General features: G+C 46.5%; 1 protein-coding gene across 1 annotated transcript; it reads right to left on the bottom strand.

The window, feature by feature from the left end:
- Positions 1–4,051, bottom strand: NDUFB4 (NADH:ubiquinone oxidoreductase subunit B4). The gene is made up of 3 exons (XM_069867240.1): positions 3,819–4,051; positions 2,624–2,770; positions 1–156 (listed from the first exon to the last, which is right to left on the bottom strand). The coding sequence occupies exons 1-3, from the start codon at positions 4,017–4,019 to the stop codon at positions 97–99; spliced, it is 408 nt and encodes a 135-aa protein (XP_069723341.1). The 5' UTR covers positions 4,020–4,051; the 3' UTR covers positions 1–96.
- Between the last annotated feature and the right edge of the window lie 23,592 nt (positions 4,052–27,643).

The following is a 27,643-nucleotide window of genomic DNA, read 5'->3' on the forward strand; positions in this document are numbered from 1 at the left end:
CAGCAATTAAGATTTATTTTTATGAAGAAGAAACAGCAGCACACAATACATCTTGTTTCATTTATATCCCATGAACAGCACTGCAATTCCAGGAACTTAGAATACACTGAATGGTCGCTCGTATTTACCTTCTTGGATAAGCCTCTCTTTACGATCCTGTGGAAGAAAGAGAACATCCATCATTATCCTATTAGAGAAGCTTCAATCAGCCTGCAATGAGAAAAACAGTCCTAGTATTTCAGCATGGACTACAGGAAGACAGCATCACACACGATCTTAAAGGTCTTTTCCAATCTCAAGGATTCTATAAACACAAACTCCAGGAACAACTGTTGTGGTTAAAAAGTAAAAAAGAAGGCGGCATTTAGCTTCACATACAAGCTATGGATGAAGTCCTCATCTATCCACTCTCACAGGCCAGCAGAGACCAATTCCTGTGAAGTTTTCTTCACCAAGTCAGTTGTGTCACAGTTAAGTTATACATTTGGCTTTTACCACCTCCTCATGGCTGAATAATCCCATTTAGAGATCTAATTATGGAGAAACTTCTTAATAACTTGCCTAAATGGGCCCATTTCAGCTCATCTGTATCTCACTCTGCAGTCATGTACGCTTCTGACAGGTATCATTACAGTACACAGACACTGCAGATGTTGCCCAGATTCTTTCTGCTGGATAAAACCAAAAGACTTGCTTAAGACTTGGTAATTTATCTTTTGCATTTCCAGACACACAACAAACATTTCTCAGGGAAAAAAAAAAAAAAAGAAGAGTATAATGGTTATTGTGCTTTATATGCTACCAAAAAACCTAAGAAAAATCCTCAAACATCAGTAAAGGAACCGGAATAAAGGAAAACAGACTGTCCTGGAGACTACATTAAAGACTTTGGCTAAAATATTCCCAGGAAAGTTATGTCTAGATTTCACTCACAGAGGTTTATTTTCAAGCACCCACATGCTAAGCTACCCTTTATGGCTAAACCCAAGTATGGCTTTACATCCAAAACAAAATCAGCATGACAAAATACTGCAGAAATGCTGAAGTCTCAAAAACATTTATATCAACATGCTCAGCATGATTCCTAAAACCTGTGATTTCCATTCATCCTAGTAAACAGCACTCCCTACTAATATTCTACTAATTTTAACTGATGTTAGTTCTTCCTGGTTTATGACTTGATCTAAAAATGCTACTTTTGTCTACCGAGGGAAACAGAAGTGTTTTAGAACAGCCACAAACTCACTAAGAAAACCATCCACTGCCTGGCAGAAACCTAATGTTTTCTTGGGTATGCATTTAGCTGAGTATTTTCATGATGATCTACCATTGGTCAGATTCTGACGCCCACATTTCAGAAGTTACAAAGGAAGCAAAATAAACTTTCCAAAATCTTAAAAATCCAGCCGAGATCCAGCACTGTACTCAGCAAAACTCCTCGTCCCCTTTTGCTTCATGAGATTAGAGAAATGGCCAAGCAATTCACAGAGACCTTGCTAGGTCTGTCATCCGTAAGCTCCCTATTTATTTATTTCAGAAAGCATAGTGGCTACACGTCGACAGCTGAAAATTATACCACTCTCTTATGATTAATTTACATTGTAAGTGCAACAGAGTTTTTTAAGAGCAAAACATCCTGATCAGGGTAACTGTGAGGGCCATGCCCAAGGCTACAATGTATGGCTTTTAGGACAACAGGACTTTGAGACAGCAGGCCCAGCATCAGCCTTCCTTCCTTACTATAACAGCATTAATAAGAGTGGTTTGGGATGGATGGGACCATCAAGGTCACCCAGCCCAACCCCTCTGCAGTGAGGAGGGGCATCTTTAACTCCATCAGGTTGCTCAGACCCCCATACAACCTGACCCTGAATGTTTCGAGGGATCCACCGACTCTCTGGGCAACCTGTTCCAGTGTTTCACCACCCTCAGAGAAAAAAAATTCTTCCTGTATCTAGTTTAAACTCCTTCTCTTTTAGTTTAAAACCATCACCCCTTGTCCTGCTCACATTATCATAAAATACTTTGTGTGGAAAAGACCTTTGAGATCGTTGAGTCCAACCATACCTGTTCACTATTAAACCATATCCCTTGCTAAAAAGTTTTACCCCTGCTAAAGTTTTTTTTGCCCTGCTAAAGTTTTCCCCTTTTAAATACTGGGAGGTCACAATCACTCTTAGGTGTAGGAGGATGCCACCAATTAAGACTCTGGGAACGGTCCCTGAGAGATCTTACAGAGGCCTTCCAGTACCGGAACGGGGCATACAAGAAGGCTGGGGAAGGACTTTTTACAAGGGCATGTAGTGACAGAACAAGGGGGAATGGCTTTGAATTGGAAGGGCGAAAATTTAGATGAGATATTAGGAAGAAATTCTTCATGATGAGGGTAGTGAGATGCTAGAACAGGTTGCCCAGGGAAGTTGCGGATGCCCTCTGCCATGGAGGAGTTCAAGGCCAGGTTGGATGGGGCTTTGAGCAGCCTGGTCTGGTGGGAAATGTCCCTGCCTGTGGCAAGGGGGTTGGAAATGGATGATCTTTAAGGCCCCTTAAACACCCTACGCTTCTATGACCTACATTTTAGAATCAGGTGTTGACCCACGTTCAGCGCTGCCAACAGACTCACCCTGTCAAGTTTGAAGACAGTACCCCAGAAGAGGAGAGGACCTATGGCAAAAAGAGCCCCTAGAAAGGACGTCTTCGGTGTCGGGCGGAAAGTAGGGTAGACATTCTGCGTCCTGGCATAGGCCCAGCGGAGCAAGGCAGGATCTTCCTGCGTTGGGAAGACAAAATTCCCTAGTGAGGCCCCAGGGGCTTTGTGAGTCCCCCCAGTGCTGGTGCCCCCAGGCTGGGATGGACACCAAGGTCACGGGGAGGACAAGGAGGGCTGTGTCCTCACACACCCACCCAGACCTGGCCGTACCCCGGGAGACACCAGGCGAGGTGGACGGGACCCACAAACACACATGGACACAGACACAGAGGCACGGACACAAAGACATGCATATGCACAGACATGGACACACAGACATGTGGACAGACACGCAGATGTACAGATGCAGACGGACAGACAGACATGGACACACAGACAGATGTGGACACGGACACACAGACATGTGGATGGACAGATGCAGATGAATGGACAGATGTAGACACAGACACGTGGACAGATGTGGAAACAGACACACAGAGACATGGAGACACAAACATGGACAGGCTGGGACACATGGACACACGGGGACACATGGACGGTCACAAAAAATGGGGACATAGGAACGTGGGGACAGACACACAGTCACAGGCACAAGTGGACACACAAACACAGAGAAATGTGGACACGCAGGGACACGTGGGGGGGACACAGGGACAGACAAGGACACACAGGGAGACACGGACATGGATTCACACGGACTCCTCCAAACACACACAGACAGACGGACGGACGGACACAGAAACACAGGGATACGTGGACGGACAAGGACAGACAAGGACAAACATGGGAGACGGAGACAGACACACAGCGGGGCACAGGGAGACACGAGGGGACAAGGGGACACACACAGCGGATGGGAGGGCAAAGGGGGTGCCGAGAGGGGGAAGGGAGGGGACAAAGGGGGCACAGGGGAGTCACGGGGGAGGAAACGGGGGGAAGGGAGGGACACGGGTGACACGGAGGGACAAGGGGAGGACACAGAGGGGACAAGGGGAGGACAGGGGGTAACAGGAGGCGGAAACGCAGGGGACATGGGACTAGGGGTGGACACAGGGGACGCGGAGGGGACAGAGGGGGGACCACGGAGGAGACAAGGGGACAGACTCACGATGACGGGGGGCGGGCGGGGGTTGTTCAGCTGCAGCTGGAACTGCCGCTTGAGCCTGGCGCGGATGGCCAGGCGCTCCGCCTCGGCGCGCCGCTTCTCGGCCGACGACTCGTAGGTGTCGGGGTCGAGCTCGGCGGGCAGCGACACGAACCGGTTGGGCCGGTACCGCTCGGCCGCGCTGCGAGAGTCCCCGGCCGCCATCCCCGCACCCCGCCGGGAGGGACCCGAACCGGGAGAGAGCGCCCCCCCCCGGCCCGGAGGGGCCGCACCGAGCTCGCACCGAGCCGCATCCCGGCACAAGGGGCGCCCCCGGGGCTCAGAGCTGCGCCCGCACCTGCTCAGTGTCTGTATCGATGGCCTGGATTGAGTGCACCCTCAACAAGTTTGCGGGTGACACTACGCTGGGTAGAACTGTGGATCTGCTGGAGGGTAGGGAGGCTCTGCAAAGGGATCTGAACAGGCTGGACCGCTGGGCAGAGACTAATGGGATGAGGTTTAACAAGGCCAAATGCCGGGTCCTGCACTTGGGGCACAACAACCCTGTGCAGTGCTACAGACTAGGAGAAGTCTGGCTAGAAAGCTGCCTGGAGGAGAAGGACCTGGGGGTGTTGGTTGACAGCCGACTGAATATGAGCCAGCAGTGTGCCCAGGTGGCCAAGAAGGCCAATGGCATCTTGGCTTGTATCTGAAATGGTGTGACCAGCAGGTCCAGGGAGGTTATTCTCCCTCTGTGATCGGCACTGGTGAGACTGCTCCTCGAATCCTGTGTTCAGTTCTGGGCCCCTCACCACAAGAAGGATGTTGAGGCTCTGGAGCGAGTCCAGAGAAGAGCAACGAAGCTGGTGAGGGGGCTGAAGAACAATTCCTACACGGAGCAGCTGAGGGAGCTGGGGTTGTTTAGCCTGGAGAAGAGGAGGCTGAGAGGAGACCTCATTGCTCTCTACAACTACCTGAAAGGAGGTTGTAGAGAGGAGGGAGATGGCCTCTTCTCCCAAGTGACAGAGGACAGGACAAGGGGGAATGGCCTCAAGCTCCACCAGGGGAGATTTAGGCTGGACATTAGGAAAAGATTCTTCACAGAAAGGGTCATTCGGCACTGGAACAGGCTGCCCAGGTTGAGTCCCCTTCCCTGGAGGTGTTTAAAAGACGGGTGGACGAGGTGCTAAGGGACATGGTTTAGTGGTTGATAGGAATGGTTGGACTCGATGATCCTGGAGGTCTTTTCCAGCCTAGTGACTCTATGATTCCCTCTGACTCTATGACCCGGCACGGACCCCGCACCGGGAGCGAGCGCCCCCTGCGGCCGCGGCCGGGAGCGCCGGGCAGGAACCCCGCCCCTACCCGGACCCCGGCTCAGACCCCGCCGCTGCCCTGGCCAGGCCCTTCTCAGAACCCCCGCCCATTCCATAGGCTCCTGTCTTTCGGCCCCGCCCCCACAAGCCTCACCCTCCCGCACAGGCACCGCCCCCCCCCCGGGCACCGCCTGTTCCTCCTCCCCGTTTAGAATCATAGGCTGCTTTAGGCTGGAAGGGACCTTAAAGATCATCTAATTCCACACGCACACCGTGCTATGGGCAAGGACACCTCCCACCAGACCAGGCTGCCCAAAGCCCTGTTGAACTTGGCCTTGAACACCTCCAGGGATGGGGCAGCCACAACTTCCCTGGGCAACCTGTGCCAGTGTCTCACCGCCCTCATAGTGAAGAAATTGCTCCTTATGTCTAGTCTAAATCTGCCCCTCTCCAGTTTATACCCATTGCCCCTCATCCTATCACTACAAGCCTTTGTGAACAGTCCCTCTCCAGCTTTCTTGTAGGCCGTTTCAGGTACTGGAAGGTCCCTATAAGGTCTCCTCGGAGTATTCTCTTGTCCAGGCTGAATAACCCAACTCTCTCAGCCTGTAACACCTTCAACACCACCAGGTTCACTCAGACCCACATCCAGCCTTGAATGTTTCCAGGGGTGGGGCATCCACCACCTCTGGGCAACCAATTCAAGTATTTTACCACCCCCAGCACAAAAAAATTCTTCCTAATTTCTAGTCTAAACTTCTCTTTTAGTTTAAAACCATTACCACTTGTCCTGTTCACAGAATCATAGAATACTTTGGTTGAAAAAGACCTTTGAGATTGAGTCCAACTGTATCCAGAGCAGCGTCCACCCCTGCCATCACTGTGCCACCTCCAATGGATGTGTGGGGTGCAGGGTAAGCAGAGAGGGGGGCATCAAGGGAGAAGGGTGACTTGTGGGACAGCAGTGGCAGCGGGGTAAATGGCCTGTTTGCTGCCACACAGGAAGGAAAGGACATCCGGAGAAGAGCTGACGTGTAAGGGGTCATAGAATCACAGACTCATACAGTGGTTTGGGTTGGAAGGGACCTTAAAGACCATCCAGTTCCACCCTGGCATGGGCAGGGACACCTCCCACTGGATCAGGTTGCTCAAAGCCCCATCCAACCTGGCCTTGAACACCTGCAGGGATGGGGCAGCCACTACTTCCCTGTGCAACCTGGGCCAGTGTCTCACTACCCTCATCGTGAAGAATTTCTTCCTAATGTCTATTCTAAACCTTCCTCCAATTTAAAACCATTCCCCCTTATCCTATCCCTACACTCTTTGATGAAGAGCCCCTCTCCAGCTTTCCTGTAGCCCCTGATTACAGCTTGTTCCTAAGCACACACAAAATAATATTGCTCACCTGAGTGCTGTGTTTAGCTCTGAAGTTCTCATGAGACACAGGAAGCACATGAATCTGTTGGAGTGAGTCCAGAGGAGGACCATGAAGATGATCAGAGGGCTGGGGCACCTCCCGTACAAGGACAGGCTGGGAGAGTTGGGGTTGTTCAGCCTGAAGGCTCTGGGGAACAATTTCCCAGTACTGAAAGGGAGTACTGGAAAGCTGCGAAGGGCCACCAGGGAGTGCAGTGATACATGAAGGGTAAAATTTGAAACTGAAAGACAGGGGATTTAGTTGAGATATTAGGAAGAAGTGTTTTCCTGCGGGGGTGATGAGGCACTGACGCAGGTTGCCCAAGGAAGTTGTGGATGCCCCATCCCTGGAAGTGTTCAAGGCCAGGCTGGATGAGGCTTTGAGCAACCTCATCCAGTGGACTGTGTCCCTGCTTATGGCACAGGGGTGCTGGAACTGGATGATCTTTAAGGTCCTTTCTAACTATTTTATGAGTACATGATTCTATGCCTTTATTGAAGGTGCTGTGCTTTGGCACTGCAGTTATAGAGCAGGAGCTCTGCCTCACTTCTGATGATTTCACTCTTCTTTTTGACTAAGCTCTTGGAAAACAAATAATTTCCTTTTGGTCTGAGCAGCTGAGGGCACTGTGACTTGCTTCCAGCAGGACAAAACATGAGTTGAGTGTTCCTGCAGTTTGTGTACCTTGAGCATACCAGCACAGTAGGAGGTACTTTTCCCTCTCCCGAGCACATGCCTGCAGTCATCTCGGAAACTCTCTCTGTGTTTCTCCAGTTTTTCCACCCTCATTTTCTGCACAAACAGCTGCAAATCCAAGTGAAATCTTCAGCTTTTTCGTTTACAGTCACCTCCCAAAGAAGTAGAATACATTTTGCATGCCCTGCTGCTTTGTTTCCCAGAGCTTTCAGCTTAGGATGGTGGCTGGGGTTGTGTGAAGCAATTTACTCCCTTTACTTTTGCAACCATCAGATTTTGTGAGCTGTGTGTCTCCAGCTCCACAATTGTCTGTCTCTGTAGCTGGCATGTGGAGAGCTGTGTTAGCAGCACGGTCTGTATACCGGCAGCACTGCCATGTGGCATTCCTGCGGTACTTTCATCTCTGAGGCTTCCCAAGCACTTAGCAGTCTGTGTTTCCCTGTCTGTGCACAGCCTGCTTCTTTAAACCTTCTTCCTCCCTGCTCTCTCATATTTCTTAATAAATGACACATGCAGCCTTGAAATGGAAAGATTCCTGGCAGGAATGAGATGCGGGTTGCATTAGCCTTCTGGGAAGGGATAACTGCTCAGTGGGAAATGGTTGGTGTTTTTCCCCTCTTTGCTGCATCACAGAGTTGAACAAAAACTCCTGTCCCTGAGGATCTCCCAGAGGAAACAGCCAGTTGCGTTCCCCTCCATCTGCTGGCTCCTGAGGTTTGTCTGTAAAGGAGTGGGACAGTTCCTGTGGGCAGGAGCAAAGATGGTCTTGTGGTGAGGTCACTTGGCAAAGGTAGCGTTCAGCTCCCAGCCCTGTTGCAGACTCTTTGTGATCTTATCTGTGCAGGTCCAAGCTGTGCCTTCTTCTCCCCGGAGCTCGCAGCTGTGAGTGTACATGTTTGGCATGCAAACAGTGCTGAAATTAATTCTACTGGGACCAAAGCAGAAGGTGCAAAGCTACATTTCCATTAACAATGTAATGTACTGTATTAGAAAATCGAGCAGCCAGCCACTATGCTGAAAACACCTTTGCATTTCATCTCTAATCACTAACTCATCCTCCCTCCCAAAGGAGCAAGTTCCCCACAGGGAGTCTTTTTTTGAGAGATCACTTGTTTCATTGGGTAAGAAAATAACTACATCCCTGCCAGAGAGGCGTATTCTCTGACACTCAAGCCTGTTTGTTGCAATTTGTTTTCACTGCTCCAGAGGTGCTTTTGTGCATTTCCTTCATTTCATAACTGCCATGTCTCTAACTGAAACATCATCCTTCAGCAAAAGCCCCAGATGCTGATAGTAAGTGTTGAAACCGTGCATAAAGCAATGCAGGACAAAGACAGAAATACTGCAGTCAAAGCACTGGACTGAAATCAGTGATTGGTTTTGTTTTTTTTTCCTGCTGACAGGAACTGCTCCACACAGTGAGAAATGCTGCGGTGACAAACGACTCCTGCGCAGACCTCCTGCGTCATCTGCTCCTTCTGGGCCATCCTATGGCAGACTCCGGACACAGCCTGGAAGCCATTGCAACCCACCTTTGAAACAAAAGATTTTGTGAGAATGAACAAGACCCTTCTTGTCCCTGTTTTTGCCAGCCAGATCAAGAAGCTTACTTCACTCCCCTACTGACTGCTAGTGTTGACCTAAGACAAGCAACAGGAACATAGAACAGGCATTAGTGAGAGTGAGGCCACTCTCGGTAGGGCAAGACAGGCTTATCTAGAATAAGCTGGTAATAATACCATGTCCTGTGGGTTCAAACACCAGGACTGAAAAGATAAGATTCCAAGTGTTTTGATCAAAAAATCAGGACTGTTGGCTATTGAACCTGGGGGTGTTGGTTGACTGCTGGCCAACTTGGCCAGCAGTGTGCCCAGGTGGCCAAGAAGGCCAATGGCATCTTGGCTTGTATCAGAAACGGCGTGACCAGCAGGTCCAGGGAGGTTATTCTCCCTCTGTACTCGGCACTGGTGAGACCACTCCTCAAATATTGTGTTCAGGTCTGGGCCCCTCACCACAAGAAGGATGTTGAGGCTCTGGAGCAAGTCCAGAGAAGAGCAACAAAGCTGGTGAGGGCTGGAGAACAGGTCTTACGAGGAGCGGCTGAGAGAGCTGGGGTTGTTTAGCCTGGAGAAGAGGAGGCTGAGGGGAGACCTCATTGCTCTCTACAACTACCTGAAAGGAGGTTGTAGAGAGGAGGGAGCTGGCCTCTTCTCCCAAGTGACAGGGGACAGGACAAGAGGGAATGGCCTCAAGCTCCGCCAGCGGAGGTTTAGGCTGGATATTAGGAAAAAATTCTTCACAGAAGGGGTCATTGGGCACTGGCACAGGCTGCCCAGGGAGGTGGTTGTGTCACCTTCCCTGGAGGTGTTTAAGGCACGGGTGGACGAGGTGCTAAGGGGAATGGTTTAGTGTTTTGATAGGAATGGTTGGACTCGATGATCCGGTGGGTCTCTTCCAACCTGGTTATTCTATGATTCTATGAGTCTATGATTCTATGATTCTATGAACATTTGAAGCCGGCAATATTGAATCAAATTGACAGTTCTCACATGAAAATGCCTTTGAAGTTTACGTTATCTGTTTTCTTTATGATCAGCAGTAAACAAAAATGTAGAGAACCAGTCAAAAAAATTAATCTTTAGCCAGCACCCTGTGGCGAGTTGACCTTGACTGGCTGCCCGATGCCCACCCAGCCATTCTCCCATTCTCTCCTCTCAATAGGACTGGGGAGAAAACGAGGTGGAAAAGCTCATGGGCTGAGAGAAATGCAATTATTAGGAAAAGCAAAAGCTGCACATAGAAGAGGACAAAATAAAAAGAGGAGTTAGTTCACTACTTCCTATCAGCAGGTGGATATACAGCCGAATCCTAGGAAGCAGGACTTCAGTACATGTAGCAGTTTCTTTGTCAGACGAATGACTTAACCACAAATGTTCTCCCACCATCCCCTCTTTCCTCAACTTTTACTGCTGAGCATGGTGTCATAAGGTATGAGATATCCCCTTGGCTGTTTGGGGCAGCTGCCACAGCTATGTCCCCTCCCAACCTCTAGGCCACCTCCATCCTACTGACCTTTGAGATTGGTGGTAGTAGAGGAGTATTGGAGACAAAGCAAGCACTGTTTAGCAATAGCTGACCCATCAGTGTGTTACCAACACTATTTTTACCACAGATGCAAGTCACATCTGTGAAGAAACTTACCTCCATCCCAGCCAGACCCGATACAAAGCCATCTTAAATACCATCCCACAAACAATTTCTGAAAGCATTCTCTTCCGAACTGGAAGTCTGAAATTAGGCATGCTCCTATGTCACACTCTTCAGTTGAAGCTGCAAACAACTTGCAGCTTAAGTTTAAACTTATGCAAGATACTGACCTTCCTTTTGGACCACGTGATTTTGTTGGGGCCTTTTCAGTCGTGCTCCAAAATATACCCAGAGACTGAATTTGTTTGACTGTAGACACAAAGTCATGTCTTTTCAGAGTGGCCAGTCTAAGTCACTGTGTGCTTCAAGTGAATTAAAGAAAAATTAACCTGAAGCACAGATCTTTCTACCTATGTCTGGGGTGATCATGCGTGACACTTTCAGAAGAGACAGGTTAAATGTGCTGTCATCTCAAAAAATATTTGTGTCTGTCAAACTCATGCTGAGTGCTTGTGGCTGCCCTGTTTGCATCAGTTGTCAGGTTGGGTCAACGTGTTGCTGGGCTTTATTTTGAAGTCTCGCTGACCTTTTGCAGAGAAAACAAATTAGAAAACAGGGCAGAAGCTGACAAAATCATTCATACCACAAGAAGGTTCTCGAACATACACTACTTACTTCTAATTCCTACCTGTAATGGGCAAGAAGGGTCTTTTGGCTCCTGTTCCTTGTCCATACAAGTGCATGAATACTGATGTGTGCACTTCCAGCCTTCTACTGAGGCAAAATGGTATCAGCCATCCATCTGCATGGATATATCCATGGTAAAAAGTGTAGTAGATACAGAAGGGGAGCCATGTAAAGGATACTGGGACACCAGGCTCAGAACAAGTGTGTCTAGTTGCCGTATATAGCTATGGTAATAAATTGTCCAGATAAATGTAATTCATTCTGCATTAAGGACTGAAGTCCCTAGCATCTTTATGTTTAAGTTGTTTAAAGGAAGCCTGGCACACAAAGGAAGGAAGGAGTTAACATAGTTAGGGGAATTATGAATAGTTCCATCGTTATTACAGCCAACAGGCCACCCATAAATGTGTATCAAATGTTGAGCTCAGCAGGAGTTAGTTACAAAACTAGGACACTTAATGAGTCATAAAATGCCAGGAATAATGAGAGACGGTATTAAACAAACCATTTCTGTTTCTCCTGGGCTTGTCCAGAGACAGTGACAAGAAGCCCTCTGCTGTTTCAGCTTTTCCTGCTGAAATAAAATTTTTGACTCACACTGAATTATAGCTATGGCTGAGCTGCTGGAGCTAAGGAGCTGGTGCCAGCTGGGAAGCTTTTGTGGGAGACGGGTAGCTGGCAGCGAGCACCTCTTCTTTACTCCTTTGCAGGGCATAAATTGTAGCATTTCATAATATAACTCAATTTCTTAGTTTTCCCTCTGCTTCCAGCTCCTTGCAGGAGAGTCTATTAATAGTCATGTAATGTGGAAGAGCAGGAGAGGAAGAGGTCTAAGAATGAAGTATGGTGGTAACTAAAAAGCTGAATGTCTGAGGGTACGTACAGTTATTGGCTAAATGTTAGAAGTGCTTAACTAACCAAGTTGTAATATTATTCCTAGGAATAATATGGCTGTCACCAGCAAGCTGTCATTGTCCTGACCAGCCTCCTCTGGACCGTTCATCACCCACTGGCCCAGGAGCAGCGTTGGAACTTGGTCCCTTGGCCTTAGCTCTTGCTTGAGCTGTTTCAAGTGTGTGTTGCATCTAGCCTTGGACCACGGTGTCTTGAGTTCCTAGCATGACCTCAGACCTTCCTTCTCACTTTGGCCTTGCCTGGGCATCACTGAACTGTTAATGATCATGGGTAGTGGCACTGGACCTGCCCTGATCACCTTGTTTGGCTCCCAGCTCAAACTTTGCCCGTGAAGCAGCCCGGTCTTGCCATCCTTGGATCGCACTGTCACTCATGGAGCAGTGCTCAACTTCATGACCCACAGGTAGTGTATGTGGCAGCAAGGGTGGGCTCATATTGATGCCAGCAAAAATTCAAAAAGTGGTGCAGTAAAAGTCAGTGAGAGGGAACCCAAGTGTTACAGGAAATGTCTCACACGGGGTAAGGGGAGGTATCTTTACTGGCCATTTGCTCCTGACACAGATCACCACCAGCAGCTGACAGAGGGGTTTTCCCCATTTCTTCCCAGGTATTCTACTCTGTCCACTAAATAAAGGCTAGATCTGCCTCATTTGGTCTATCAGAAAAGTAGCAATGCCCGCTGTGAACTCTGCCTGCAACTCTCTGACACGGTAGAGGAGGTTCTGGATGGTGAGTCTTCCTACCAAGACATATCTAAGAGGCTGTGAGCCATCCCATGGAGATGCTGTGTTTCCCTGTGGGCTGTGGAAAGAGCCTAGTTTAGCTGAGAGACTTCCCAGCCCTGGGAATTCCCGATGTGTGTCAGTGTCAAGTGTTACACAGCCTTTATTGTACCTGGAAGATGCTCCTGTAAGTTCTGCCCAGACCTACAGGTGAACTCCTGGACTTGCTAACAGCAAAGGAGAACCATACAAAAATATGACTCTGGCCCACAAAGCCATCAGATTCCCTGCAGTGCCTTAATTGAAATTACTCCATGGGTTTAGCTGGATTTCCTTTCACGAACAAAGCCAGAGTGTGAGGAAAAGGCTACTGTGAAGAGCCAACCAGGAGGAGCCAGTAATACTTTAATCCCAAATAGATATGGCCACTCCTGCTCCTCAGGACAGAAAAACAGTGCCTGAAAAGTTGGTTTGGTGTCAGGGACTGTGTGTGTGCTGGTGGGGTCCACATGTGAACGCTATCTTGGAGGAAGCCTGGCTTTGTGGAATCATCCAGTCCAAACCTTCTCCAGAACCTCAAATTCATTTTTAACTGGAAAAGGAGCAGGACTTTATAGATAATGACATTTCAAGAAGTCATAAATTTCCCCTTTGTACAGGAAGACACTCAAACCCTGTGTGGGGCAAAAAAAAACCAGTCTGAAATCTATGATAGATCAGCCTTGAAGGAGATACAGCTACATAGAAAAAGATACTTCATTTTGCTTTATATATTTTGTTAGAAGTCTGGAGCTTAAATTTTAAAGCAAGTCTTTGGGAACACACTGTGAAGCAGACCATCAGTATGAATAAAATATGTTAGCAGGGACGTGTTGAATTTAGTGTGACTGTTTGGCAATCTCTGTATCGCAGTGGGGAAGTACTTAGTTGTGGCAATGCGGAGTGGGTTTTTTTGCTCAAGTGAAAAACAGAATACAAATGAGGAGGTTGCTGCAGAATGCCAGCTACTAGGAAAGATATACAGTGTCCACTCTGGGTATTTCAAGATTTGAAAAAAATAAATGATGGCGATAGTAAAACCTTAAACTTCTGACCTATAGAGACAGAATAGTAAAGCAATGCTTTCCTTGGGCTCTTGTTATCATCGTATAAATCAGGAACATAACTAAACTTGAAATATCCTTTAGCATTGCAGAACCTTGTATCCATCAGGTTTCATCTGCCTTGTTTTGGAGGCTGGGTAAGGCAGCTGTCAAGGTTAAAAATTACCTCCTATATTAATGTCTCCATACTTCTCTAGAAAGCCTCTTAGGAGAGAGGTTTGCTCTTTGGATAAATCACTTCTGTTTACAGTGGCATGTCCCCCTAAACTAGCTAGTGTAATTGTGATCTGCAACCCCTAAAGGAAAGATTTCTACCTCTGGTGTGACCTTTGCAGGGCCCTTTAGACATAGTGCTTTCCCCACTCTCCTACTGCCTCTCACTCCATCCCCTTGCATGCATCTGCTTCCCTCCTACTCACTTGCAGATGTCTTTCCTCTACCCAACCCTCTCCTCCAATACTCCCAGCATGCCTGAGGGACTCTTTGAACATACTCTGACTTCTTCTGCCTCCCTGACTTGCTACCCTTTGCCAAAAGGTGACAGGACAAAGGGGAAACGGATATAAACTGGAGAAGGGCAGATTTAGACTAGACATAAGGAACAATTTCTTCATGATGAGGGTGGTGAGGCACTAGAACAGGCTGCCCAGGGAAGCAGTTGATGCCCCACCCCTGGAGGTGTTCAAGGCCAGGCTGAACGGGGACTTGGGCAGCCTGATCCAGCAGGAGGTGTCCCTGCCCATGGCAAGGGGATTGGAACTAAATGATCTTTAAAGGTCCCTTCCAAACCAAACTATTCTATGATTTTATGATATACCCATGGGAGACACTAATATGTCAAAACATGTTTGTCACAAATCCAAATGAAAATTTGAAATATGATAAATCGCTCTGCACAACAGTCACTGAAGTCAAAGGGCTTTCTTTACAGTTGTATAACTCCTTCCCAGCACAGAGGAAGACCCTATTTCCCATCCCTTTGCTTTGCCCAGTGGGACTATGTCAGGTCCTTGACCTTTCCTTGTTTTACTTCACTGTAGAAAGAGAGTGGACAAAGCAGGAAAACTGAGTCCCTAATCTTAGAAATCTGCATGTGTTTTAAGATCAGTGGAACTATGGAGCTGAAACCTTAAAATTCCTTGTTCTTAGACATAGGTTTTGTAAATTAGTCATAGAGGCAAGAACTGTTCCTGACAGCAATGCTGCCCTTTTGTCAAGCAGTGATAGAAAAGGTCTTTCTGGCCTGCAGAGCAGTCTCAGAGCAGAGAGACCTCTGGCTGTACCTCCTCCCCCCCCAGGCAGCAGTCAAGCAAATCACTTCAGTTGACAGCTTATGGATTTTTGTCATATTTTCTCACAGCACAACTGCTTCCAAATACCAGCATCTCTCTCTTGTCTGACTTGTATTGTACCTGGCACCAGCTTTATCAAACATTGGGTGAGCCTGTCCAGCAGCTGCACCTAAGTTTGTGAAAAGATTTGGGACAAATTATTCTGACTTGCTGATCGTGTAGTAAAGTGCTTAAAATTTTTAGATGCCCTGCGTGTGATGCTCAGGTACACAACTGCAAAATGTGGTAATGTGGTGAGAGGTCTCTTCCCTGGGATTTCTTGGATGGAGAAGCTGTCACAGAGTGTTATCGTGATATTGTTCAGAAGCAAAGATGCAAAAGTATTACTTGATCCTAGAGTCTAGACAGCCACAATTTTAATCACTACTGAGTTTAAGCAGTCTCCTGGCTGGATGGTGGCCTTTGCCCATGGCCATAAGGAGAGCTTGGGTCACTGCTTGCAGCCCAGCTTCCTGCAGGGAGCTGTCCCTAGCAGTTTGGGCCGTCAGTGTTTCACATTGGCTTGTCCTTGCCTGATACCTTGATCTTGGAGGAAAGGAAAAGTCAAGAATCAGGTGATATATCGCTTGGTCAGAACATTAGTTATTCCAAGCATAGATATTTTGAGGTGACTTCTTCCATCTCATTAGAGAGCTGCTTGTTGTTTGCTCTCTGTGGCAGTGAAATATCAAGATGTGATGAGGAAAAGGTGATAATTAGTCCAGGGATACCAGCAGTGAATCACCAACTCCACAGCTGGAATTGCCCTTGCGACATTACTTGACACCCTTCTGTTTGTATGGCCTGACTCTGTCTCAGGATTTGGGATCTTTGGATCCACCTCAGGACTTCTGAAGAAATCATCAGTCTTTCCTTAGCAGTGAGAGGTGGTGCTGAAAGCATAGTGGGTTAATAATGATGGCGATGAAAATATTTATAAAAAACAGTATGACAAAATTTCCCCCAACAATCACTTCCACAGATTTTCTGGTTTGATGCAAAATTTATGTTTTGGTTAGCAGTAACAGAAGCATCCTCTCTTCCTTCTATTAGAGTATTAGTTTCATTTGTTTATTTTTCACCTCCTTTTCCTCCTGTTGTACCAGTTGCTAAGGAAAACAGGCATAAACAAGAGGGAAAAGTGAGAAGGATAAGTGAGAGGAAAACAATTCAGGTTGTGTTATTTTGAATCTGGGTTTTTTCAAGAAAAAGCAGAAATATAATCATAATAAAAATACAAGAAAGCTCCTTTCAGCAAAAAATGTTGGTTCTGCATGCTTCCTCAGATCAGTTCCTGCTGTACTGAGTGTCCCTAAGTGACAGGATGAGGAGGGACAATTTTAAGCTGAAAGTTTAGATGTTAGGAAGAAATGCTTTCCTGTGAGGGTGGTGAAGCACTGGCACAGGGTGCCCAGAGAAGTTGTGGTTGCCCCATCCCTGGAGGTGTTCAAGGCTAGGTTGGATGAGGCTTTGAGCAACCTGATGCAGTGGGAAGTGTCCCTGCCCATTGCAGGGAGGTTGGAATGGGATGATTTTTAAGGTCCCTTCCAACCCAAACCATTCTATGATTCTATGATAAGTGTAGCAAAGGCAAATTAGCATGTGTCATCCAGAAAATTTTGGCTCTCAACAGTATCCCTGGTTCGGTTTTAGAACTACAGAAAAGCAGTGGTAAACTGCAAATCCTATTTATTTTCTTAACAATTATCCATAACTGGTGCTACACTTTACAAAATAACTTTAGGTTGCTCCTTTCTGCACTAGAGGTCAAAGCCTTCTGGGACTCTACACATGCTGGTCTGGTAGGCGTGCTGCAGTCTGGCCAGGTTTGCTGGAGCGTGCTTGAGTCCTGCTCTGAGACAATTATTATTGATGTGAATGTGAAACATCAGCTGCCTTTTCGGAGATGAAATCGGTGAAGCTCTGCAGAAAGCTGGAGGTGAATAGCAGTGATTCAGCAAAACTGTTTCCTAGAAAAGGAGATGAAGAGTTCGCACTGACCTGCAGAGACCAAAAGAGAGTCAGGACAAGCTATGTCCTCCTACATGTTGCATCAAACATATTGTAGCAGAATTATTATTCTTTATTAAGCTCTAGAATACTACTCCATCAGGTAGGCAACAATTATGCACAGCTGAATGGGGAAGGAGGGTTGAGCAATGTAGTCCTGAACAAGTAAAGTAGTGGAAGGGTTCAAAAAGGAAGTGATCTCTGATCTAATTAAAAAGTTAATAGATATTTTCAAGATATGTCTCAGCTGCAGCAGTAAAAGTAATAAGGATCAACAGTAATTCTGACCAGCATGCTGGGTCTGAGGTTAAAATAAAATTTGTAGAAGGGAAAAATAAATGTTTATGATAAAAGGACTGACCTGACTGGAGCTGTGATCTGTAATGCTTCTTCTATACCTTTGTTCTTAATGCTGAGGTGTTTCCTGTGGGTGAAAATAGCTGCTGCCAAAATACTAATTACTTTAAAGAAGCTGCAAGTGACAGGGGACAGGACAAGAGGAAATGGCCTCAAGCTCCACCAGAGGAGGTTTAGGCTGGATATTAGGAAAATATTTTTCACAGAAAGGGTCATTGGGCACTGGAACAGGCTGCCCAGGGAGGTGGTTGTGTCACCTTCCCTGGAGGTGTTTAAGGCACGGGTGGACGAGCTGGTAAGGAGCATGGTTTAGTGTCTGATAGGAATGGTTGGACTCGATGATCCAGTGGGTCTCTTCCAACCTGGTTATTCTATGGTTCTATGCAGTGCCATGCTTCCAGGGAAACTTCCTATTGTTTCTGTGTACAGTGTTAAAATAAGCATCTGGTTCAGAAAATAGTGTTGGGCTTGCAAGAGAGCTCTTCCAGCCACTGTTTAACTTCCCCAAAGAAAATAACATTGGGGGAAAGAGAAAATATGAGTCTCCCTTACAGACAGCCCTCTCTTCACTGTAGGTAACACTGAATAAGTAAGATCTCAAGTTGACCTGAGACGGAGCTCTGGGCATCCATCCAGAAGGGCCCCTGGCAGAGGGCTCTGGTGGGTGTTGGTGACAAAAGGAGGCTGGCATCTCATCAGGAGTGCAGTGAAGCTGAGGACTCTTCACCAGGAAGGACAAGCTGGTACATCGTGCTAAAAAAGGCACAAGGGAAGAAGGACAAAAGTGATCTGCTCTCTACTTGGTCCAGTCAAGGCCTGATGTAAAAATGCAATGAGTGGGAGGGCTGGAAAGGAAAGAAAATACATTGCCAGGCCCTGGTCTTGGTTGATTATTTAATGCCAAAACCTCGTTCTTAGGAGTGCTTTGAGAGGCCTGTGCGGAACACGCTGTGCTACAAAAGGCTGAATAGGAGCTGTGTCCCATTTCTTCAAGGCAGAAGACCTCTTGACTGGGCAGGGCTGTGCAGCCCTGCTGCCTGCTGGGGAATGTCAAGAGGCTTTGTGTATGATGGGAGGTTTGCCATCAACCTACACGACGGGCTTTTCCTGTGATGTGCAGTCCAGCCCATGATCACCATTATCAGTGGGACAGTCACGTATGGAAATGTCTGTTGTTCTTACCCATTAAACCAACATGACTGATGAGCATTTAGAGTGATGGCTGTCCATCTCCTTTGTGGGAAGTGCACGTTTATCCTTCACTGTTGCCAGCTGCATCCTAGTGGGTTTTGTCTAACAGCAAGCAGTAGGATTTTACTCTTGGCTGTTTTGCTGACTGTGGGAAATCTCTCCCCCTGCCTACTTCAGTTTCCCTGCCTGTACAGTGGTAGTAATATTTTTTTATCTATTTTTGTCGACAGTGCGCATCCCACGTGCTGGAACTTCTTAATGGAGGTTGTGTGTTCAGCTTTCTGAGGAACCTAGGATTACATCTGAAGTGTCATGGTCACTACATATTGAGACTTGACCCTGCAGTCACAAGAGAGGCAGGGGCATAGCCCAATGTCTAAGAGCTGAAACAAAATTTATCTATGTGAAGCTCAATAAAGAATTCCCTCCAGTCACTGCAAAAAGACCACTTGAGCTGATCCTGCCAGGCTAAAATGCTGATTAGAAAGAGAATTCAACATCTGATCTATCTAGGTGCATGGTGTGCAAGGTCAGAAGACAGTACAGCTTTTTCTGAGTTCCCAATTCAGAAGTTTTGCCCAGGGACGTTTCAGATTACTCACATTGCCTGACATTTGGAAATACATATAGAGCCACTTATAGAACCAGATATTTTTATTCAGGATTGATGCAGTGGGACGACAGTGCTGCCAGAACAAAGACCCTCAGTGCTGTTTACATTGTGTCTTTGTCAGAGAAGACTAAGAGCCATTTGGCAACTGGAAGATACAGGTTTAAAAAGATGTCAGAGTGAATGGTTTTAGTTGCCTCATGCCAAAAGAAATCAAGGGTCACATCACAGGGGGTTTTACCATGATGATGATGATGATGATGATGATGATGATGATGATGATGATGATGATGATGATGATAACGACAGTGGGCTCTCATTGCCACTGCTTCTTGTGGTGGGACCGAAGATCGAACTCAGAGTAGTAGTAGTGCCTATATCATATCATGGTCATCTGCTCACAGTGCCTTGGATTCTGCCTTGGGCTTTTCAGTGTTTTTGCAGACCACAGTTTTAGTGCCCAAATTTTGTGTGTCCTTTTGGATAAACTCCACCAAACTCTTGGAAAGGCACCCCTCAGTCATGTGCTCTTCCTCACTAGTGATAATTGCCTTTCCCTTTCTGAGTTTCTGGAGCTGGCTGCCCAGCATCTCCACAGCCTCAGAGGCATTTGGTGCATGTAGAGAGACAACTTGTCAGGGAGAGAGGATGAAAGCATATGTTTAAGTTGCCCACTAAAGACGTTTTGTTTAGAAACAAAGTTTCATTATTCTAATCAGCAAACTGAAAAAATGAGGCTGCCACTGCTGGAAACCAGTCATTTGTGTCTTATCAGGAACAGCAAACAATTTGCCAGCCTCTCGCAACCTGAAATACGTTTGCATAAATTCTTGGATGAACACTCATCAGTGAGAAATACATCTGGGAAATTAGACCTGAGTCCTCATACAACATTAAAAAGCCCATGCTGGTTTGGAAATGCATTTGTTAGAGAAAAGGTGGCCAGCTTTGCTGCAAGCTAAAATTTCTTGCTTCCCAGTGGCTGTTGGAAAGCCTCACTGTAAACTGAGTAGGGCTGAGCCTCAGGCTAGTGCAAATTACCATGCACACAGCATTTCTTTGTTTTACTCTACGTGTTCCTGAGTTCACCTTATTCTGACTTCCCAAAGGCATTGCTAATATTCCATATTTTATCCTATATTTTGTTATGGTGAAAAAAAAAAAGGAATAAGCTCAGTATGTTTAGCCTGGAAAACAGAAGACTGAGATGGGACCTTATCAATGCTTATAAATATCTGTGAGCCAGGTGTCAAGGGGATGGGGCCGGACTCTTCTCAGCAGTGCCAAGTGACAGGACAAGGGGCAACAGGTGCAAAGTGGAGCACAGGAAGTTCCACCTTAACATGAGGCAAAACTTCTTTACTGTGATTGTGACAGAGCACTGGAACAGTCTCCTGCTCTGGAGATATTCAAATCCCACTTGAATGTTTTCCTGTGCCACCTAGGTGAACCTGCTTCAGATGAGGAGTTGGACTAGGTGATCTCCAGAGGTCCCTTCCAACCCTGACCATTCTGTGAATGTGTGACAAAAACGGGTCAAATCCGTGGTTGCTCTGGTTTGATTTCTACTGTCACCTCAAAGCAAAGGACACGCTGGTTGTCACACTGTGCTAGCAGGCTGCTGAAGACGAAATAAAATGAAACACGCTGTTTACCAAATAGTCCTTGCAGAAAAAGGTTACAGTCCTATTACTCTCTGCCCTGCATGGCACAGTTCTGAGCTGGCTGTGAAGGAGGTGTGATCATCTGGCTCAGTACCCAGCTCACTTCTCACAAGGTGAAGAGCTGCAGCAAACCTTACCCATCCGTGCCCCAGTCTCTGACTGACAGCAGGGTGTTTGTCCTGGGGTGTGAGGCAAAGGGTTACAAATTCAAGTAGAAAATAAGCTGCAAAATGCCTGGAGCTGTCACCAAAGTACAAGCTGATTTCCAAGAGCTCCAGGGGAGCAAAGAGGGAGATCCATTGTCTGGGACTCTTCGTTCTTTATCCTGCTATAATAAGGTTTTCTAGATGTTGGGTGGCATCTGTCCTTTGCCTCAGTAAGGGACAGTGCCTGACATTGAAAACAGGGCAGTACAGGCTTGCACAAGCTTGTTCTGCAGTGCTGGGAAGCATCACTGGCACTGAAGCAGGGCTCTGATTCCCATACAAACTGTGGGGTCCACACAGGATCAAGCCACATCCGACGCTCTCCCAAGCTGCACAAAGTGACAGTCGGCTGCCTTCTCTTTCTCCTCGGCAAAAGTTCACAGGTACTTTAATCTTCTCAGTCGGGGCTTCAGATCCAATCAAGAGGCTTGAAAATCAGGTAAAGGAGGAGGTTGGGGAAAAAGGACCTCAAACTTCTGCAGCAAGCAAACCCCTTGTCCTTTCAGGTTGATGCTTCCCCAGGCAGAGAAGGGAGCTGTGCCCTCTGGTGGCAGAACAGGGGAGAAATAAGTTAAAAACCTTTCCAGATCTCCAGCCCAAAGGCAGCAAGGCAGCATCTGTACACCCTGACCCCAGCCACAATATTTGGCCTCTGATTAGGTTCGTACTGCCCTTGAAATTCAAACAACTCCCACCTGTGGTGGGATCCCTCACTGCGGTCAGGGTTTCCAGAAGCTCACCTGCCCTGGACATGCCATCATTCACCCAGGGTTGCAGATTCTGGAAGAGCCCTCCAGGGCCTCATTGAGAACATGCCCCACCGCCCAGCTCAGCTACTGCAGCTCCAGAGTATGCAGCCAGTCATCAGCATTTCAGCGCTTTGGTACCATCTCTGTCTCTCAGAACTTTATAACAAGTTCATTGCACTGCACACTTAGGAAGATTTTAACAGTTTATGCCAAAAGATTAAGTTGACTCAGAGGCAAATGCATGTGAAAAGCAAGCAGAAGAGTTTTGCTGCTTGCGGGGAGAGTCCAAACCAAATGGATTTCAGTAACAACAGTGAAGTGAGCTGTTTATCAAACTGTGAATCTCTTTTCCTACGCATATTGTCTTCATGCTTCCTGAGCAGTCTCCTGCACAGTGGCCACATTGCTCTTGGTATTCATGGTACTTATCCTGCATGAGACCATTGCTTCACACCTTCCTGGGTGCTTTCCTTTCATCCTCATTTTCTCCCTTGGATGTGAACTACAAGTCACTGAAGAATGAGTTTCTTACTGCTGCTTTTCACTTTAAAAACTGGCAAAAGCATCATCCGTGAGCTACCTCAGAACAGCACCTGAATATTGCTTGAGCAACAGACCATCCCCTTCCTTCATGCTACAGGTGCCGCACGGCACAGGACAGGCAGGAGCCACCCCTGTTGCATCTGCTTCTATTGATGTGACCTTGCAACCTAAGTTTTGGGAACTTCAGTTTGCAGGCTGCTTGAATTGGAATGAAGTGACATTGTTGATTCTAGGCACACAGAGCCTCCCAAAAGGCTCTTCAGTCATATTAGCTTTGCCACGAGAGGAGGTCAACCGTGCCCTTTCTGCAGCAGAGCCTTGGGTGCAGAATGCTCCCCTCCTGCATCTTTTTTTGCACTGAGAGTCAAGTGCAGACCACACAGGGTCATGCCAGTAACCAATAAGATTAGAGAGAGTTATACAGAGAGTTACGAAGGGATATAGAAGGGGAAATAATTCCTGAGCATCAGGTCCCTAAATTCATTTACTCATCAGTACATCACCTCTAGCTGTAGTCGGATACACTAAACCTTCTGACTTTAAAAGGACTATCCAAGTGAAAATTCCACTCAGTCTCTCCCTTTCTGCCTCACCCCAACCATTTCACCAGTATGAAGCAACAGAGGAAGGACAGCTGTCATCTCATGGGACCTCTGTACATAGAATAGAATAGTTTGGGTTGGAAGGGACCTTAAAGACCATCTAGTACCTTGGTTTTGATCTTCTCAAGCAAGCCCAAAGCTTGGTGCTTGGTTTAACTCTCATTACTGACACTGGAGGGACATGGAACACGTTCACAGAAATCTGAAAAGGTTTACATATAACTGTAGCTGCAAAGGTAGAGCTCATCAAGTGGAGCTGTCTATGCTTGGATAGTATATTTTGGTGGTTATTCAGGTGTTCTGCTGTGAAGAACTCAGGAGAGCTTAGATATGCACATAGCAATCTTTGAAATAATTAAAACAGCTCATGTAAGACGACTATATAGTCAGTCACACCTAGAATTTATTGCCAGGGAAGGCTGGAGCAATTGTCTGTTAGCTGAGAAATTATTTCCCTAGCTCCAGGCATAGCAGGCTGCTAAACCCAGGCAACCTGGGAAAATTGGTTTCAAGTGATAAAATAATAGGTTGAGATTTATTTTATAGGTGTCACACAAACAGGAACAGAGTGCACAATTGTGGGATTTTTATTTCTTCACAAAATGTGTTAAGAGGCTAAAACTCTTGGCTTGTTATTTTAATATTTTTTTCTAGTTAACTTTTGCTTTCAAGTGAGAATGCAAAGCTTGAAGTTTCATTAATTTTGTAGAAATTTTGCCAAAGCTGCAGCAGCGAAATAAGAGTGTTGTCACATCTGAACTGAAAGACTAGAAAACTTATCTCGTCTCCTAATTGTTTGCTTGCCATTTGAGATAACCTTTTTTAACATAAAGCTGATACAAATAATTTTAACAGATTAATAACAATAGAAATGACTTCTCAATTCAAATTTGAGCTTGCTAGTGTATTATCTTTGCTATAATACTGCTTATTTCTCTGTTGCTCGTAGAGAGTTCAAGGAAACAAAAAGTAGGAAACTTAGAATTCATCATGTAAGCAATTAGCAGGACAAAAAAAATAATTGCTGTTAAGAGGACTTTCAGCTTCTCTTTTTGCACAATCCACAAAAGCTATTCTTGCCATTTGGAAGTAATTTTTAAGGATTCTGAGTTACTAGGAAGGAGTACTTTCAGTTTCCATTCTATCCTTCAGTTTTGCACAGATTTTTCTTGTTGGGGACTGTTTTTGTCACATGCACTCAGTATGTTAATCCTTTCCATTATTTATATATTTCACAATAGATTTAGAGACAGCCTTTTCCACCCACATACACAACTGGCCTATGTAGTTTCACCTTGCAAAGGGATTATTTTATAACTAGATATTAAAATAGTGTCTTGGTTCACTGGTCCCATAAAATCATTGCAACAGCCTGGTAGCAAAACACATGAAGAGTCTCCTTGCAACTGAAACAGAAATGTGATTTTGTAGAAGATACACATCTTTTAAGCAGGACCACAGGCAGCAGTCTGCTGCTGGGAGGTTGTTTCTGTCTGAGAGATAATGTGGCTGATGGTTCTGATACCTTCTAATTCATTTACTTGTAATACCTGCTTCAGCCACATCAAAACAACCCTTCTAGTGCCAGACTAGTCACTCATGGGCAGACTGTTGTATATGAGGCATTAGAAAGTGGATTAATAAACAATATCAGTCCTTCAGGGAAGGTTCCTGTATTTCCTACAGTGTCCTGTAGCTTTTGTATTTTATCATGTCCACATTCATAGAATCATAGTCTCATAGAATGATTTTGGTTGGAAGGGATCTTAAAGATCATCCAGTTCCAACCCCTGCCATGGGCTGGACACCTTCCACTGGATCAGGTTGCTCAGAACCCCATCCAACCTGGCCTTCAACACCTCCAGGGGTAGGACATCCACAGCTTCTCTGGGCAACCTGTGCCAGAGCCTCACCACCTTCACAGGAAAAGATTTCTTCTTCATATCTATTCTAAATCTCCTCTCTTTCAGCTTAAGACCATTCCTTCTCATCCTATCCCTGCACTCCCTGACAAAAAGTCCCTCCCCAGCTTTCCTGTAGCCTCGATCAGTACTGGAGATCTGCTCTAAGGTCTCCCTGAACCTTCTCTTCTCCAGGCTGAATAAGCCCAACTCTCTCAGCCTGTCCTCGTAGAGGAGGTGTTCCAGCCCTCTGATCATCTTTGTGGCCCTCCTGTGGACTCGGCCAAACAGATCCACGTCCTTCCTCTGCTGAGCACTCCAGAACTGAATACAGTATTCCAAATGAGGTCACACGATAGCAGAGTAAGGGTAAAGAATCATCTCCCTCAACCTGGTGGTTGCACTTCTTTTAATACAGCAAGAATAAAATGCAGATGTCCTCATCTCAGGCAGATTTAAATCCATGCCACTCAGCCAATGTTGCAAAGTAGTGTTAGCTTCTCACTCTCAAAGAACACCCTCAGCTTTTGAAAAAAACTTCACCCTTCTTTCTGACCATTTTCACTTGCTTTAGCTGTGAAAATGCAAAGATTAGACAGGTTCAGTCCTTTGCCCTGCTGTAAATTCCCTTTCTGGTTCTTGTGAAACTGCTCTTGCTGTGACTTGGTTTCTGATGTGTAATACTGGGTGTTACTGACCTGCCTCCTGGCATGTAGCGAGAACTGTGTGGCTCAGTTACTATAGCACTGAGACCCTGAATTTGGGGATGTATTTTCACGGATGCATTGCATTCCTCAGTGGTCTGCAAAGCCCTGTCTGCACAGCCTCTGCTGCTGCCTTTCATACCTCCTCTGGCCTCATCTCACCCCTCTCTGTTGACAGAGTTTGTACTAGTAAATCTAAACATCTGTACAGCTTCATGGTTAGCATGCTCCCTGGCCATGTTTTGGCCTGTGCCAACCATCTCCAGCCTAGAAGAGGCCTGGACACAGTTTGAGGAAGAGCTTGTGAAGGGACAGTTCCCATTTATTTCTTTATGAATCTATTAACTTTGAGTCTGGTCTCAGTTTCTGTTCATATCAGAGCCCCCTGGACAGGTCTGGGATAAAGCCCAAGATTCATTTTCAAGGCTCTGAAGAACGTATTGTGTGAATACAGGTAGCACCATTCCTGGTGTTTGACGGCATATCGATGTCTATGGACAAATTAGCAGGCAAGAGGGGTTTGGGCAGTCATCCTATTTTGGTGGAGAATTTATGCCATGACCCTCAGCCCTTGCGACATCTCATCCTGTTTTACTTAATAACATAGATGCAAGCAGACATGGAGTGGGCCATCACTTGGCTAGGGAAGGGGTGAGGACAATAGCTCCCAGGTAGTCCTGCTGCTGCCAGAGGCACAACCCTCCCAGGCATGGAGGGATGGTGATGGCCTTCGTTCATCAACACAGGGGCACTGCTGGGGCCAGTGCAGGAGACTCATCTGCCTGCCATGCAGCAGCATTCAACAAGTCCATTTCACTGGCAACTTTTGTGATGGTTTTTGGAAGATATTTCTTTTTCGTTTCCCATTTGGCCTCCCCAGAGCAGATTAAATTCTCCGTGAACCAGATTCTACATGGCCTGAACAGAGATAAATTTACACAGGTGACATTTCAACACAAACAAAATCTCTAGGAGATTATAGGATTAACATTCATCCTGAAGGCAACAGGAGAGCTAAGGGTGAGCTGCTACTGTAAGATGGTTCTCTTTCTTCTGCCGCTGTCTTTTTTGGACTCTGTGCTTTGCAGAGCTTTCAGTAGCACATCCAGCTTCACAAAATATGCCCTCAAAAAGCTCTGGGACAGTTGCTGAAGGGAGAGTCCCGCCTCAAAGAGTGGTACAAAGCTGAAAAGAAATGGAGTGGGATTGCTGCACCTCTGTGGCGTATGGAAACATTTGCCATAGGCTCCCCTGACACAGAGCGGATGCAGTCAGCTCTTTCCCCTGGGTTAAGTCCTCTGGGCAGCACCCAGCCCAACAGGATCCTGGGTCTTGACTGGGTTTCTGAGATATTGGTGCCATATAACCAGAGTTTCCTTTGTCTCGGTCTTCTATGAAATGAGGTGTTTCAAGAACTCCTTGCAAACCTTCAACAGATATTGCTGGCTTCTCCTCTCACATCTTGCCCATGGTCCAGTGGTCTCATCTTTACTTGTGCAGTAGAGACACAGATGCACTTAGCTTTGCCACAGTTTTCAAGGTTGTAGTAACAACCACAATGTTAATCTCCCGTGCCTCCAGCTGTTCCACGCTGTCAGGATCAGATGTGGTATACTGCATAGCAGCATGGCACTCTGCCCATTCATACCTCCATACGTCTCCTCAATCAAGCTAAGTGGTCTTAAAATCTAGATGCCCCAAGACAGCTATTATCTAACGGAAGACAGACAAACATTCCCCTGTTATTCATTCAATGTAGAATAGATGCAGCAAATTTCCCACACGCTCTTGTTTCCTTTGCAGAGCCAAGGGCAGATGTGAGAGCACATCCATCTCCTTGGGTTTGAACAGATGCTTCCCAGCAGATCAGGATGCAGACTTTGATCTCTTCAGCAGGCTGGTTGGTGAAGTCTCATGGGAGACAGTACTCAAGGGCAAGGGAGCCCAGGAGGGCTGGGAGCTCTTCAAAGGGGTGGTC

The sequence above is a fragment of the Phaenicophaeus curvirostris genome, chromosome 1 (assembly GCF_032191515.1).
Source record: "Phaenicophaeus curvirostris isolate KB17595 chromosome 1, BPBGC_Pcur_1.0, whole genome shotgun sequence".
Classification (NCBI taxonomy): Eukaryota; Metazoa; Chordata; class Aves; order Cuculiformes; family Cuculidae; genus Phaenicophaeus; species Phaenicophaeus curvirostris.